The 17,520-nt window shown below is 43.8% G+C and overlaps 1 protein-coding gene across 7 annotated transcripts in view; it reads left to right on the forward strand.

Annotated features, from left to right (window-relative positions):
• The window catches only part of MUC13 (mucin 13, cell surface associated), a 109,342-nt gene that overhangs the window by 49,145 nt on the left and 42,677 nt on the right, over positions 1-17,520 (forward strand). For 6 of the 7 annotated variants that reach the window (XM_030210529.1, XM_030210531.1, XM_030210536.1 and 3 more), the window contains 6 exons: positions 2,292-2,342; positions 4,262-4,312; positions 6,229-6,279; positions 7,321-7,371; positions 13,991-14,122; positions 15,959-16,065. In XM_030210529.1, coding sequence (XP_030066389.1) covers positions 2,292-2,342; positions 4,262-4,312; positions 6,229-6,279; positions 7,321-7,371; positions 13,991-14,122; positions 15,959-16,065 — 443 coding nt within the window. The remainder of the gene's footprint in view (positions 1-2,291; positions 2,343-4,261; positions 4,313-6,228; positions 6,280-7,320; positions 7,372-13,990; positions 14,123-15,958; positions 16,066-17,520) is intronic. The other variant, XM_030210533.1, reaches the window with a different exon arrangement.

Raw genomic sequence — 17,520 nt, forward strand, 5'->3', positions numbered from 1 at the left:
GGTACAAATCAAAGTAGGGTATACACAAAAAGCAGCAAATATGAGTTATCTTGTTGGGCAGACTGGATGGACCGTGCAGGTCTTTTTCTGCCGTCATCTACTATGTTACTATGTAACAAAAATAAAATAGATACTATTGGAGATTCTACATGGAATGTTGCTATTCCAATAGCAACATTCCATTTAGAAGCCTGCGCGGCCACATTGGTGATCTGCAAGGGCCGACTTCTACATGGAATATTGCTAGTGGAATAGCAACATTCCATGTAGAATCTCAAATAGTAGCAACAGTGGAGGAGTGGCCTAGTGGTTAGGGTGGTGGACTTTGGTCCTGAGGAACTGAGTTTGATTCCCGGCACAGGCAGCTCCTTGTGACTCTGGGCAAGTCACTTAACCCTCCATTGCCCCATGTAAGCCGCATTGAGCCTGCCATGAGTGGGAAAGCGCGGGGTACAAATGTAACAAAAAAATATGGATTTTGGGTCTGAGGACTTACTGCCAGCCATTGACTTGGCTGTACGGTCTCACGGGTGGTAATGACCTACATAGGGTTACCATATGGCTTCAGAAAAAGGAGGACGGATTGAGCCAGCCGGTTTTTACTTCCATTGCTTTCCAAAGCAATGGAAGTAAATCCCGGCTGGCTCAATCCGTCCTCCTTTTTCTGGAGCCATATGGTAACCCTAGACCTACGTGCATAGAAAGCCACTTGACAGGCACCCGCTTTCCAGCTTATAATCGAACGAGAATAACGCCCAAGTTCCGACCTAAATCGGGAGATGGGCGTTCTTCTCACAAAAACAAATAAAGCGGCATAATCGAAAGCCGACCTTTGGACGCTTTCAACTGCACTCCCTCGCGGATGCAGACAAAGTTGACGGGGGAGTGTCGGAGGCGTGGTGAAGGCGGAACTGGGGCGTGGTTATCACCCGAACAGAGATGGGCGCCCTTCGCCGATAATGGATGCGTTTGTAGCTAGAATTTAGGGCACTTTTCCTGGACCCTGTTTTTTGACGAATAGGGCCCCAAAAAGTGCCCTAAATGACCAGATGACCCCCAGAGGGAGTCGGGGATGACCTCCCCTGACTCCCCCAGTGGTCACTAACCCCCTCCCACCACAACAAATGATGTTTCACAACTTTTTACTTTCACCCTCAAATGTCATACCCTCCTCCCAAGCAGCAGTATGCAGGTCCCTGGAGCAGTTGTTAGGGGGTGCAGTGGACGTCAGGCAGGTGGACCCAGGCCCATCCCCCCCCTACCTGTTACAATTGTGCTGCTTAATGCTACTAGTCGTCCAACCCCCCCAAACCCACTGTACCCACATGTAGGTGCCCCCCTTCACCTCTTAGGGCTATAGTAATGATGTAGACTTGTGGGCAGTGGGTTTTGAGGGGGATTTGGGGGGCTCAACACCCAAGGGAAGGGTGCTATGCACCTGGGAGCTCTTTTACCTTTTATTTGGTTTTTGTAAAAGTGCCCCCTAGGGTGCCCGGTTGGTGTCCTGGCATGTGAGGGGGACCAGTGCACTACGAATCCTGGCCCCTCCCACGAACAAATGCCTTGGATTTATTCGTTTTTGAGCTGGGCGATTTCATTTTCCATTATCGCTGAAAAGCAAAAACGCCCAGCTCACACCTTGACGAATAAAACATGGGCGTCTTTTTCTTTTAAAAAATACGATCCGCCCCGCCCCTTCACGGACCCGTTCTCGGAGATAAACGCCCATGGAGATGGGCGTTTCTGTTCGATTATGCCCCTCCACGTGCGTCTGAAAATTTTTTATTTTCGGACACATGTAGCAGATGCGTGCCAAGGGGCATCTGACGCGCGTAGGTCATTACCGCCCAAATTCTTTACCGCTAGGTCTATGGCTGGCAGTAAGGTTTCAGACCCAAAATGGATGTGTGGCAATTTTCATTTTGCCGCACATCCATTTGCGGGGGGGGGGGGGGGGGGGGGGGGGAGAGGGTTTTTTTTACAGGTGCAGTGAAAAAGGATTCTATGCGCACCCAAAAATCCCACATTTTATCACCCATTTGCAGGCTCAATGTGGCTTACAAAATATTACAACGACATTCACATTAATAGAATAAAAATTTCAGAATATAGATGCAGATAAGGTTCATATCATAGCAATCATTTTAACAGAATAATAATTTCAGAATTGTTACAAATAAAGGTGCATAGGTATATCATGTAGGTTTGGATGTGGATAAATGGATGAAACAGATACATTTACAAACACATTAAAGAAATGTAAATGGTAAAAAACTTTTCTTCTCACACAGGACCAGACAGTAAGACGAACGGCACTACCGCACCTCCAACAAGCAAGCCAGGTATGAGTACAAATAAAGACTTTCATTATTTTAAACAAAAGTGTAAATATTTTATCTTTCATTTTTATTCAGCTTTCCTAGAGAGCTTGAGAACCTAACAATCAAACTGAAATGAGGATGGAGGCAGGTTATTGTCTAGCCTGCTTTGAGCTAAAATATGTTCATTTCAGTGCCCAAATCTGAGCACCATGTATAGAATCTGAGATAAGTGTATATCCGGCTGATATTAAGCCCGCGGGAGGCAGGCCAGCTAAATGCTGCAATCGGAGATGAGCCTGGATATTTAATGCTGGGCTGATTCCTGGGACTGGCATTAAATATCCTTTTTATTTATTTATTTTTTTGGCCTGCCTAAACTTAACCGGCCAAGTTAATATTCAGCACTGACCAGTTACGTTTATAGTGGCCAAACATAGGACCGCTGTTTAAGTGGTTAGATTTGGTGGGATAACTGGCTGTCTGGAGCTGAATATTAGAGCTTAGCCAGCTAAGTGCTATTTAACCAGCCAGGACCTGTTCCTGGCAGGTTAAATAGCACTGAATACCAGGACTCCAGGGAACCTGCATGTCCTTAATGATTGAAAATATAATACTGAAACACCACCCCCTAATGGCAGCAATACAGCTGGAGGACTTCCGCTCAGTTTAGAGGGAACAGTGGCTGTCATACGGCCCTAGGTAAAAAATAGGATGTGCAGCATTTAGTAAAAGGGCCCCTAGGTTTCCAAAATGACAGAAATACACACGTAATGCTGACACTTAAACACATATATTGCCATGAGTGCTGTGATTGCACATAGCCATGATATACAAATTCACGCCTGTCTGTAATTAAAACAAGGCTCTGCATCAGCAGATCCTAGAATCTGTCACATCCTGACCTGAAGGTCTTAATTCTAATTTGTATGTTCTACTGCTACTTATCATATCTATAGCATTATTAGACGTACATAGCACTGTACACTAAGGGGTACATTCTATGAGTGGTGCCTAAAAATCAACACCAAAACGTTTACATGCTGAGTGCTATTTTATAATGGGTATGTGTCCTTTATGGAATTGCGCTTAGGACATACACCGCACCTAACTTTAGGTGCCAGCAATTGCGCCTGCTAAAAGTTGCTGTAAATGCTGAAGCCTAAGAGGTCCTTTTACTAAGGTGTGCTGAAAAATGGCCTGCGCTAGTGTAGGCGCAGGTTTTGGGCGCGCACAGATTCATTTTTCAGCGCACCTGTAAAAAAGGCCTTTTTAAAATTTTGTCCAAAAATGGACAAGCGGCAAAATCAAAATTTGGCGACTGTGCATTTTGGGTCTAAGACCTTAGTGGCACGGTCTCACTCGTTAACCGGGCGGTAATGACCTACGTGCATAGAAAGCCACTTGACGGGCACCCGCTATGTGCGTCTGAAAATTTTTTATTTTCGGACGCATGTAGCAGATGCGTGCCAAGTGGCATCTGACGCGCGTAGGTCATTACCGCCCAAATTCTTTACCGCTAGGTCTATGGCTGGCAGTAAGGTTTCAGACCCAAATGGATGTGTGGCAATTTTCATTTTGCCGCACATCCATTTGCGGGGGGGGGGGGGGGGGGGGGAGAGGGTTTTTTTTTACAGGTGCAGTGAAAAAGGATTCTATGCGCACCCAAAATCCCACATTTTATCACCCATTTGCAGGCTCAATGTGGCTTACAAAATATTACAACGACATTCACATTAATAGAATAAAAATTTCAGAATATAGATGCAGATAAGGTTCATATCATAGCAATCATTTTAACAGAATAATAATTTCAGAATTGTTACAAATAAAGGTGCATAGGTATATCATGTAGGTTTGGATGTGGATAAATGGATGAAACAGATACATTTACAAACACATTAAAGAAATGTAAATGGTAAAAAACTTTTCTTCTCACACAGGACCAGACAGTAAGACGAACGGCACTACCGCACCTCCAACAAGCAAGCCAGGTATGAGTACAAATAAAGACTTTCATTATTTTAAACAAAAGTGTAAATATTTTATCTTTCATTTTTATTCAGCTTTCCTAGAGAGCTTGAGAACCTAACAATCAAACTGAAATGAGGATGGAGGCAGGTTATTGTCTAGCCTGCTTTGAGCTAAAATATGTTCATTTCAGTGCCCAAATCTGAGCACCATGTATAGAATCTGAGATAAGTGTATATCCGGCTGATATTAAGCCCGCGGGAGGCAGGCCAGCTAAATGCTGCAATCGGAGATGAGCCTGGATATTTAATGCTGGGCTGATTCCTGGGACTGGCATTAAATATCCTTTTTATTTATTTATTTTTTTGGCCTGCCTAAACTTAACCGGCCAAGTTAATATTCAGCACTGACCAGTTAAGTTTATAGTGGCCAAACATAGGACCGCTGTTTAAGTGGTTAGATTTGGTGGGATAACTGGCTGTCTGGAGCTGAATATTAGAGCTTAGCCAGCTAAGTGCTATTTAACCAGCCAGGACCTGTTCCTGGCAGGTTAAATAGCACTGAATACCAGGACTCCAGGGAACCTGCATGTCCTTAATGATTGAAAATATAATACTGAAACACCACCCCCTAATGGCAGCAATACAGCTGGAGGACTTCCGCTCAGTTTAGAGGGAACAGTGGCTGTCATACGGCCCTAGGTAAAAATAGGATGTGCAGCATTTAGTAAAAGGGCCCCTAGGTTTCCAAAATGACAGAAATACACACGTAATGCTGACACTTAAACACATATATTGCCATGAGTGCTGTGATTGCACATAGCCATGATATACAAATTCACGCCTGTCTGTAATTAAAACAAGGCTCTGCATCAGCAGATCCTAGAATCTGTCACATCCTGACCTGAAGGTCTTAATTCTAATTTGTATGTTCTACTGCTACTTATCATATCTATAGCATTATTAGACGTACATAGCACTGTACACTAAGGGGTACATTCTATGAGTGGTGCCTAAAAATCAACACCAAAACGTTTACGTGCTGAGTGCTATTTTATAATGGGTATGTGTCCTTTATGGAATTGCGCTTAGGACATACACCGCACCTAACTTTAGGTGCCAGCAATTGCGCCTGCTAAAAGTTGCTGTAAATGCTGAAGCATAAGAGGTCCTTTTACTAAGGTGTGCTGAAAAATGGCCTGCGCTAGTGTAGGCGCAGGTTTTGGGCGCACACAGATTCATTTTTCAGCGCACCTGTAAAAAAGGCCTGTTTAAAATTTTGTCCAAAAATGGACAAGCGGCAAAATCAAAATTTGGCGACTGTGCATTTTGGGTCTAAGACCTTAGTGGCACGGTCTCACTCGTTGACCGGGCGGTAATGACCTACGTGCATAGAAAGCCACTTGACGGGCACCCGCTATGTGCGTCTGAAAATTTTTATTTTCGGACGCATGTAGCAGATGCGTGCCAAGTGGCATCTGACGCGCGTAGGTCATTACCGCCCAAATTCTTTATCGCTAGGTCTATGGCTGGCAGTAAGGTTTCAGACCCAAAATGGATGTGTGGCAATTTTCATTTTGCCGCACATCCATTTGCGGGGGGGGGGGGGGGGGGGGAGAGGGTATTTTTTACAGTGCAGTGAAAAAGGATTCTATGCGCACCCAAAAATCCCACATTTTATCACCCATTTGCAGGCTCAATGTGGCTTACAAAATATTACAACGACATTCACATTAATAGAATAAAAATTTCAGAATATAGATGCAGGTAAGGTTCATATCATAGCAATCATTTTAACAGAATAATAATTTCAGAATTATTACAAATAAAGGTGCATAGGTATATCATGTAGGTTTGGAAGTGGATAAATGGATGAAACAGATACATTTACAAATACATTAAAGAAATGTAAATGGTAAAAAACGTTTCTACTCACACAGGACCAGACAGTAAGACGAACGGCACTACCGCACCTCCAACAACCAGGCCAGGTATGAGTACAAATAAAGGCTTTCATTATTTTAAACAAAAGTGTAAGTATTTTATCTTTCATTTTTATTCAGCTTTCCTAGAGAGCTTGAGAACCTAACAATCAAACTGAAATGAGGATGAAGGCAGGTTATTGTCTAGCCTGCTTTGAATTAAAACATGTTCATTTCAGTGCCCAAATCTGAGCACCATGTATAGAATCTGAGATAAGTGTATATCCGGCTGATATTAAGCCCGCGGGAGGCAGGCCAGCTAAATGCTGCAATCGGAGATGAGCCTGGATATTTAATGCTGGGCTGATTCCTGGGACTGGCATTAAATATCCTTTTTATTTATTTATTTTTTTGGCCTGCCTAAACTTAACCGGCCAAGTTAATATTCAGCACTGACCAGTTACGTTTATAGTGGCCAAACATAGGACCGCTGTTTAAGTGGTTAGATTTGGTGGGATAACTGGCTGTCTGGAGCTGAATATTAGAGCTTAGCCAGCTAAGTGCTATTTAACCAGCCAGGACCTGTTCCTGGCAGGTTAAATAGCGCTGAATACCAGCCAGGATATCTTTTTCACTTGAAGGCTGGTGCTGAGATTCAGATTTTTCACACTGTCCTATGTAGGTTAAATGTGCAAATTAGCCTCGAAGCTGCAAAAATCCTGATATTTTGGGCTTTTAAGGTTTTTTTTTTGGGGGGGGGGGGTTGCACATAGAGCCCTTTTGCAAAGAGTTTGCAAACATTGGCGCATAGTTAGCTGGACTTTTATGGCAAAGCAGTTAATTATTAATGAAATCTGGAAAAAAAAAACATGCACATGGAAAACACATGGTCGAGCTGTTTCTCCAAAAAAGATGAATCCTCCTCTACAGCTGAAGTTTGTCAAAACAAATCAGAGTAAACTTTTTAAAATTATGTTTGCTATTCACCAAAACATTATAACATGCAAATATAAAATGGTAGTTGGGAAAGAGGGTAACTTTCATCTTGCAGATGCATTTTAAAACATACTAATGAAATGTGAATATTAAGATGCTTTTCTTCTTATACAGAACCATCTTTTAATACATCTAGTAATGAAACTGCTACAATTACCAATCCAGGTATGAGTAACAATAAAATATGTCCATTATAAATGGAAATAGTTGTAATGGCGTGAAATGCATCTCAAGTAACATGGTAACATAGTAGATGATGGCAGAATAAAGACCTGTATCATCCATCCAGTCTGCCCAAAAGAGAAACTCACATTACAAGGTATGATATGATGCTACATATGTATACTTGATTTTGATTTATCCTTGCCATTTTCAGAGGATGTAGGCAGATTATAGCTTGGCCATTTTGAGCTACAATTTATTCAGTTGAAGCAAAACTTCTTTTTTTTTTTTTTTAATTTTCATACAATAATCCTCAGTGGACAGAGCATCACACTACCGAGAGATTTGCATATTGAAATATATTTTTTCCAGCATTACAAAATTGGCCATAATTTAAGGTAATTATTTTCGAAGCCTTACTCATGATTTGCAAAGATAGAAACCCCATTTTTAGAAAGCTGGGGTTTATGCATGCAAATCACTAATAAATGCAAATGACAAGGGGGCGTGGTTTGGGCATAGTTAGGGTAGGACTGGGGTGGGGCCAAAATCTGCATGTTTATTTCTCATTTCAGAAGGGGACATGCACATTTATAAGCAGCAAGCTCAATGTCAGGTTTTACAGCTGCTCCTAGGCATATCTAGGTTTTGTAAAAGTGCTCATTTTGGCCAGTACAGGAGGGTTTAGGAGAGGTTGCCCTCTCAATCACCCTGTTCCCCCCACCCCCAGTAAATGGTCAGTGCTGCATAACTGTGGGCTTCATACCTAATTGGAAGAACATAAACATCTAAAGGGCCCTTTTACTAAAGTTTAGCGTGTGGTAACAGACATTAGCGTGTGCCTTCACCACTATTCCCTGTATGCCAGTGGGGGGGTGCTCTTTCAGTATTACATTTTCAATAATGAGAGACAGGCATACTTTACAGGACTCCAGGGAACCTGCATGTCCTTAATGATTGAAAATATAATACTGAAACGCCACCCCCTACTGGCAGCAATACAGCTGGAGGACGTCCGCTCAGTTTAGAGGGAACAGTGGCTGTCATACGGCCCTAGGTAAAAAATAGGATGTGCAGCATTTAGTAAAAGGGCCCCTAGGTTTCCAAAATGACAGAAATACACACGTAATTCTGACACTTAAACATATATGTTGCCATGTTGGTTCCATGTATGTTTTAGATGTCGACCTTTCCAAATGGGTGCTGTGATTGCACATAGCCATGATATACAAATTCACGCCTGCCTGTAATTAAAACAAGGCTCTGCGTCAGCAGATCCCAGAATTTGCCACATCCTGACCTGAAGGTCTTAATTCCAATTTGTATGTTCTACTGCTACTTATCATATCTATAGCATTATTAGACGTACACAGCACTGTACACTAAGGGGTACATTCTATGAGTGGTGCCTAAAAATCAACACCAAAACTTTTACGTGCCGAGTGCTATTTTATAATGGGTATGTGTCCTTTATGGAATTGCGCTTAGGACATACACCGCACCTAACTTTAGGTGCCAGCAATTGCGCCTGCTAAAAGTTGCTGTAAATGCTGAAGCCTAAGAGGTCCTTTTACTAAGGTGTGCTGAAAAATGGCCTGCGCTAATGTAGACGCAGGTTTTGGGCGCGCACAGATTCATTTTTCAGTGCACCTGTAAAAAAGGCCTTTTTAAAATTTTGGCCAAAAATGGACAAGCGGCAAAATCAAAACTGGCGAATGGGCATTTTGGGTCTGAGACCTTACTGCCAGCCATTGACTTAGCGGTACGGTCTCACGCGTTAACCGGGCGGTAATGACCCACGTGCGTAGAAAGCCGCTTGACGGGCACCCACTACGTGCGTCAGAAAATAATTTTTCAGATTTGCGCGGTGGGCACATGCCAACAATGAAATTACCGCAAGGGCCACACGGTAGCTGGGCGGTAAATCCATTTTGGTGCTTCAGGAAGATTCAAGGAACTTTACGCCACCATCGCTCACTCAAAGATACCTTTTTTCTTACATAGATATCACAAATACTACCACTAATATTTTATTTATTTATTTTGTTACATTTGTATCTCACATTTTCCCACCTATTTGTAAGCTCAATGTGGCTTACGTGGAGGGGCATAATCGAACGAAAACGTCTATCTCCATGGGCGTTTATCTCCGAGAACGGGTCCGTGAAGGGGCGGACCGAACCGTATTTTTGAAAAAAAATAGACGTCCATGTTTTATTCGACAATTTGTGAGCTGGGCGTTTTTGTTTTTCAGCGATAATGGAAAATGAAAGCGCCCAGCTCAAAAATGAATAAATCCAAGGCATTTGTTCGTGGGAGGGGCCAGGATTCGTAGTGCACTGGTCCCCCTCACATGCCAGGACACCAACCGGCCACCCTAGGGGGCACTTTTACAAAAAAAAAAAAAAAAAAAAAAGGTAAAAGAGCTCCCAGGTGCATAGCACCCTTCCCTTGGGTGTTGAGCCCCCCAAATCCCCCTCAAAACCCACTGCCCACAAGTCTACACCATTACTATAGCCCTAAGGGGTGAAGGGGGGGGCACCTACATGTGGGTACAGTGGGTTTGGGGGGGTTGGACGACTAAGCATTAAGCAGTACAACTGTAACAGGTAGGGGGGGATGGGCCTGGGTCCACCTGCCTGAAGTCCACTGCACCCCCTAACAACTGCTCCAGGGACCTGCATACTGCTGCCAGGGTGGTGGGTATGACATTTGATGGTGAAAATAAAAAGTTGTGAAACATCATTTTTTTGTGGTGGGAGGGGGTTAGTGACCACTGGGGGAGTCAGGGGAGGTCATCCCCGATTCCCTTTGGGGGTAATCTGGTCATTTAGGGCACTTTTTGGGGCCTTATTCGTGAAAAAACAGGGTCCAGGAAAAGTGCCCTAAATTCTAGCTAAAAGCACATACTTTTTTTCCATTATCGGCGAAAGGCGCCCATCTCTGTTCGGGTGATAACCATGCCCCAGTCCCGCCTTCACCATGCCTCTGACACGCCCCCGTCAACTTTGTACGCTTCCGCGATGGAGTGCAGTTGAAAACGTCCAAGTTCGGCTTTCGATTATACCACGTTATTCGTTTTTGTGAGATGAATGTCCATCTCCCGATTTAGGTCGGAACTTGGGCGTTTTTCTCATTCGATTATAAGCAGGATAGTACCGGAGAGGCGTTTGCAGACTCCGGTGTGAACAAATACAAAGTGACGTTGTGGTTAAGATAATGTTCATGTGGCACAGCCACACTAGGGCATCATAATTTTATTTTAATCTTTTATTAATTTTCACTTAATTACATAAAGATGATATTACATCAAAATGCTTTAGAAATTCACAATATTCTATATAATACAATAAACTTGTTAAAGAGAGAAATAATTCAAATATAATTTGTCCACAATAAAGGGATCCAAGAATAGGAAATACTTCCAAGTATCTAATACATAACAGAAATAAAAATTATATGATAATTCAAATTAACCAGAAGGAGTTTAGGATCATGAAGCCTAGACAGTACGTTAACTGGTAGTTACCATTTCAAGGGTATCCCTCACATTCTCTCTAGCAGTAATAAATTCTTGTAATTTTTTGGGACACGAAAAAAGGTAATGAACTCCATGTAGAGAAATCATACATTTACAAGGAAATTTAAGGGCATCATATAACGGAAGAGTTGTGTTATGACCATTACGTACTTTGGTTTTGTTGTGTTGCAGTGATCAGGCATTTATGTTGGATTGGCAGGGTCTGCCTTTTTGAACAGCTTGTCATGTATTATTATTTGTAAACTATAATGAAAATTAGGGAAACAGTTTCCAATAAAGGTAAATCCTATATATATACTACTACTACTACTATTTAGCATTTCTATAGCGCTACAAGGCATACGCAGCGCTGCACAAACATAGAAGAAAGACAGTCCCTGCTCAAAGAGCTTACAATCTAATAGACAAAAAATAAATAAAGTAAGCACATCAAATCAATTATTGTGTACAGGAAGGAGGAGGGTAGGTGGAGGCAGGTGGTTACAAGTGGTTATGAGTCAAAAGCAATGTTAAAGAGGTGGGCTTTCAGTCTAGATTTAAAGGTGGCCAAGGAAGGGGCAAGACGTAGGGGCTCAGGAAGTTTATTCCAGGCGTAGGGTGCACCGAGACAGAAGGCGCGAAGTCTGGAGTTGGCAGTAGTGGAGAAGGGAACAGATAAGAAGGATTTATCCATGGAGCGGAGTGCACGGGAAGGGTGTAGGGAAGGACGAGTGTGGAGAGATACTGGGGAGCAGCAGAGTGAGTACATTTATAGGTTAGTAGAAGAAGTTTGAACAGGATGCAAAAACGGATAGGGAGCCAGTGAAGCGACTTGAGGAGAGGGGTAGTATGAGTAAAGCGACCCTGGCGGAAGACGAGACAGGCAGCAGAGTTTTGAAACGACTGGAGAGGGGAGAGGTGACTAAGTGGGAGGCCAGCAAGAAGCAGATTGCAGTAGTCTAAACGAGAGGTGACAAGGGTGTGGATGAGGGTTTTGGTAGAGTGCTCGGAAAGAAAGGGGCGGATTTTACGGATGTTGTAAAGAAAGAAACGACAGGTCTTGGCGGTCTGCTGGATGTGAGCAGAGAAGGAGAGAGAAGAGTCAAAGATGACCCCAAGGTTTCGAGCCGAGGAGACAGGGAGAATGAGAGAGCCATCAACAGAAATAGAAAACGGGGTGAGTGGGGAGGTGGGTTTGGGGGGAAAAATGAGAAGTTCGGTTATAGATGTCAAATAATATGGATGTCAAATAATAATACATCCTATATATATATAGACACTTGGAAACCGATAATACTGTAAGCACATACAACCATGTGTAAGGAGGAAAACCTCGAGAAGCACCTTTTCCCACTAACAAGGCGGGCAAAAGGGCTAGGGCTTCTTCATCATCGGAAAAACCTCCTAGGGTTCATAGTATCAAAACATCACAAAACTCTTAACTCTCAACTTATTTGAGCTTATTCAGATGTTAAGAAAATAATAACAGAGGTACTTAGCTTAACTGTAAAGACCTCAGTCTTCTCTAAGGCTCCTTCGTTACTCAGACCGTGGTCAACGTTTCGCCACTGCTGCATCAGAACCTCCGGTCTAGTATTACTCTGTTCAGAATGCCGACGGACACATGAAGGACCCTTTTGCCCGCCTTGTTAGTGGGAAAAGGTGCTTCTCGAGGTTTTCCTCCTTACACACGGTTGTATGTGCTTACAGTATTATCGGTTTCCAAGTGTCTATATATATATATATAGCATGTATTATTATTTCACATCCAGTAAAAACCATCTTTGAGTCAGCGATGATTTTTTGTGTGGCTCGGCTTTATGCAGTTGTTATATGTCACCTACTAAATCATACCCATCATGAAAGACCAGATCACAATGTCTATGTCCATCTTTACTTTCCATTAGGATCCATAGAGCAAACATCATAGTGAGTTTCTTTAAGCACTTAACCAAGCAGAGGCAAAAGAAATCCCAGCCTTTTATAAATTTCTTTTTCGAATATCCTATATAATAATTTGCACCTCCAACATTCTACGTCTGGATGCCTGGGTTCGTAACATCCATTCCCACTCATTGCCCCGCCCTTGCGTCAAAATATAATGAAGTGAGAGGGCGGAACAATGAGAGGGACGGGAACGCTGGAGGCAAGCTGACGTCAGGAGGGATGTTACGAACGGAAGCCAGCGCCAGCCAGCCAGAGAACGTTCAGGTACAAATCGAGGGGAGGAGAGAATTGAGGGAGGTAGGGAGGGAAGGGGAGGGCAGGGCAGAGGAGAATTGATGGACATGGATGGGATGGGAGGACAGTAGAGGAGAGAATCGCAGGACAAGGATGGGAGGGCAGGGAAGAGAAGAGGAGAATCGCTGGACATTGAGGGAAGAGGAGGGAAGAATTGCTGGACATGGAGGGGAAGGCAGAGGAGAGAGAAAAAAAAAAAGCTTACAGGACAGCCTACCTAGGGCCCGTTTCATTGTTGAGGAAACGCGCATGGTTCCACTAGTTATTGTATAATACACAAGGAAGTCGGTGCGTGTTGGTTCTTCACACATAGGGGTCCTTTTACAAAGCTGTGGGAAAAAGGGCCCTGCGGTAGGGGTGGGGGCCATTTTCCCCACACTCCAGGGCCCTTTTTAGTGCAGCGGGTAAAATGCCCCACAAAATATGTCCACGTGGCAAGATAACTCTTACCGCATGGCCATGCGGTGGGCAGCTCTTACTGCCACCTATTGAGGTGTCAGTAAGGGCTCCTGGACTAACTTGGTGGTAACTGGGCAGCGCACAGTGATGCCCGATTACCGCCAGGTTAGCGCCGCGTCTAGGGGAAAAAAATTCACGGAGCACTGGAAACTTCCACCAGCGACCGAATTGGGCCAGCAGTAGTTCCATTTTAGCATGCGGTACCGACACTTTGGAAAAGACCCCCCGCAGTGACTCATAGCTTTACACAATGTGTAACCACAACTTTAAAAGTACACATGATTTCCCAGGCTTTTTTTTTTAATGCTTAATAAATAATCTTACGTTGCAGTACAAATCACCCTGTAATTTTTTTGTTTGTTTAGTAAAACTATACAATCTTTTATCTTACATTGCCTACAGTGCCTTCTAAGCCTTGCGATGAAAATCCATGTGGAACTAACGTTGCTACTTGTATAAATACAGCGGAAAAATTTATTTGCAAATGTCCATTTGCCTTTTTTTTCAACTTGGCTGGAAAAAGCTGTGATCTAGGTAAGTGCATAAGCCTATGTTACAAATACGTTTCTTATGATTCTGGCCTAGTGGTTAGGGTGGTGGACTTTGGTCCTGAGGAACTGAGTTTGATTCCCACTTCAGGCAAAGGCAGCTCCTTGGGACTCTGGGCAAGTCACTTAACCCTCCATTGCCCCATGTAAGCCGCATTGAGCCTGCCATGAGTGGGAAAGCGCAGGGTACAAATGTAACAAAAATAAATTAGATACTATTGGAGATTCTACATGGAATGTTGCTACTATTGGAGATTCTACATGGAATGTTGCTATTCCACTAGCAACATTCCATGTAGAAGCCTGTGCGGCCACATTGGTGATCTGCAAGGGCCGACTTCTACATGGAATGTTGGAATAGCAACATTCCATGTAGAATCTCAAATAGTAGCAACAGTGGAGGAGTGGCCTAGTGATTAGAGTGGTGGACTTTGGTCCTGGGGAAGTGAGGAACTGAGTTCCATTCCCACTTCAGGCACAGGCAGCTCCTTGTGACTCTGGGCAAGTCACTTAACCCTCCATTGCCCCATGTAAGCCACATTGAGCCTGCCAGGAGTGGGAAAGTGCCGGGTACAAATGTAACAAAAATAAATAAAATAAAAAATAGTATATCATTTTAGGACAAAATCTCTGTTTTATCACAAAGAAAGTAGCTATTCTGGTGCTGCATTTACTCTGCATTTGAGGAGCTCCAGGGCTTTTCCAGTGGGAGTCAATATAAATGATGCACTGTGACCAGCGATGTGGTTCTGTCACTGTGTTTGTGTCCTGAGTGTTCTAACTAAAGGTACAGAATGCCAGCCCTTTTGTAAGTAAGTGGAGGAGTGGCCTAGTGGTTAGAGCACCGGTCTTGCAATCCAGAGGTGACCAGTTCAAATCCTGCTACTGCTCCTTGTGATCTGGGGCAAGTCACTTAACCCTCCATTGCCTCAGGTACAAACTTAGATTGTGAGCCTTCGAACTAGCTAGGGTACCTGAACTTAACTCATTTTGAGGTACTACTGGAAAAGGTGTGAGCAAAATCTAAATAAATAAATTATTTGAGATTGTTTGTGCCTTTCTGTTGCTACTGTTTGAGATTCTACATGGAATGTTGCTATTCCACTAGCAACATTCCATGTAGAAGCCTGTCCTTGCAGATCAGCAATGCGGCTGCGCAGGCTTCTGTTTCTGTGAGTCTGACGTCCCCCCCCCCCAGGCTTAGAAACCCTCATGGTTTAGTGTCCTCTTGAGGGCAGGTGCATTCCCCAATCACTCCTGCCCATACCAACTCTGCAGTCAAAATGGCTGCCACGACTTCCCGCAGCAACCTCACGAGACTGCCATGGGAAATCGTAGCAGCCATTTTGAGATTGGAGTGGGCATGGGCAGGAGTGACTGGGGATTGTTCCTGCCCCGAAGAGGCCACTAGATCACCAGGGCTTCATTTGTAGAGAATGCTTGAGTGCATTCCCCTCGCTTGTCCAAGCCAAGGATAGAGATGGGGCTGTCAAATGTTTTTGGCCAAAGCGCCATTTAACCTACAGTGAACCCTGATGATAAAACTGGAAAAGAAGTGAACTGACTCTTAAACAGAACTTTGCAACTGTGCTAAAATGTTTCTGAGATTAAATGCTGAATAAATATAAATGGTTTATTTGGCTATGAGTCACTCCAAAATGAGATAATCTAATACATTAATGAGCCTAAGGATGTTCTCCCATTGGGATTACATTATATGGGAGTGTTATTTGCTTTATGTCACCATTTCACATCCCATTAGCACAGACTAATCACTTTCTCCTGTATGTACAGGGTGTAACACGTTTCATTTTAATTTCAGGAAAGAGTTTTTATGGAAGACTCACCCTTAACATACCCTATAGCTCTGCACTACAAGACACGTCATCTCCAGAATTTCAAGCTGTATATGATAAAGTCACAGTCTTTGTGAGTAATTTGCTACATATGTTTGTACATTTATTCACTTTTAAAATATGCACCATTTTTGGGAATCTCTTAAAAGAATGTAAAAAGAAAACAATTTCCTTAAAAGCATTGGTAAGTCTGTGGTATTTAGGGTTAGATTTTCAGTAGGGCACCTGAAAAGTTCTGTGCACAGTATTCAACCTGCAAAAAACAGTCTGATTTTCAAGCACAAGGTATCTAGTTATTGTGCAGCCAAACACATACCTGTTTCATAATGACAGCAGAAAGTTTTGGGGTAAATGGCATGCCATTGAAAATTAAAGTTATGCAGGTGCTCCACATTCCATAAAGATGTGAGCCCAACTTTGTGACTAGTGTGAATGCAAGTTGTTGAATAGGGAGAGTTGCACACATAACAATTAGCTAATGAGCTGCTAATTGTTGGCTAGAATTGGTTTTAAATTGGTACTAATTGCCAGTAATCTATCCTGAAAACCCACCTTTTCACTGCTGCTTTTAGCTCATAGCCCATATTCAATTGCCCTCCCCTTGTCCCTTCCTTCCTTCTCACCCATTACTTCCCTCACCTGTAACTGTCTTGTCTGTCTGTATTATTTAGATTGTAAGCTCTTTCGAGCAGGGACTTTCTCTTTGTGCCAGGTGTTCAGTGCTGCTTGCGTCTGGTAGCGCTATACAAATGCTAATAATAATAATTAGCACTCATATGTATAACTGCCCCTAGCTGGTATTGTATAACTTGAATGTGCAAATTGCAGAACCCAGGGCCACCGAGAGACTAGGCCGGGCTCAGGGCAAGGCCGCCCCGCCTCTGCCCCCCCTCCCACCGCTGCCATTCCTCGTCGCTCCCCCTGCCGCTGCAGTCCGCGGTCTCGCCTGTCTGCCTCCACGGCTCCGGGCCTCCTGCATTCAAGGCGGCAGTCGCAGATCGCCTCTCTACGGGCCTTCCCTCCCTGTGTCCCGCCCTAGTCTGATGTAACTTCCGGTTTCCATGAGGGCAGGACACAGGGAGGGAAGGCCCGAAGAGAGGCGATCTGTGACTGCCGCTTCGAATTCAGGGGGCCCGGAGCCGAGGAGGCAGGCAGGTGAGACCGGGAACTGCAGCACCGGTGGCCTGACCCCGGCGCCGGGCCCCCCTTGGAGGCCCGGGGAATTTTGTCCTCCCCTGCCCCCCCTTGGCGGCCCTGCCAGAACCTACAACTGCAAGGCGGTGTGGACCTGAATAGACAGATCAGGGACGTGTCTAGCAGTTGCACATGGAGTGGGCTTTGATCCTGGCAATCTGGGTTCAAGTCTCACTGTGGCTCCTTGTGACGTTGGGCAAGTCACTTTACCCTCCATTGCCCCAGGAATAAAAACCTTAATTGTGAGCCCTCCAGGGACAGAGAAAGTACCTGCATATAATGTGTACAGCACTGCATACATCTAGTAATGCTATAGAAAGTACTAGTAGTATGT

This window comes from Microcaecilia unicolor, chromosome 7 (assembly GCF_901765095.1).
Source record: "Microcaecilia unicolor chromosome 7, aMicUni1.1, whole genome shotgun sequence".
NCBI lineage: Eukaryota > Metazoa > Chordata > Amphibia > Gymnophiona > Siphonopidae > Microcaecilia > Microcaecilia unicolor.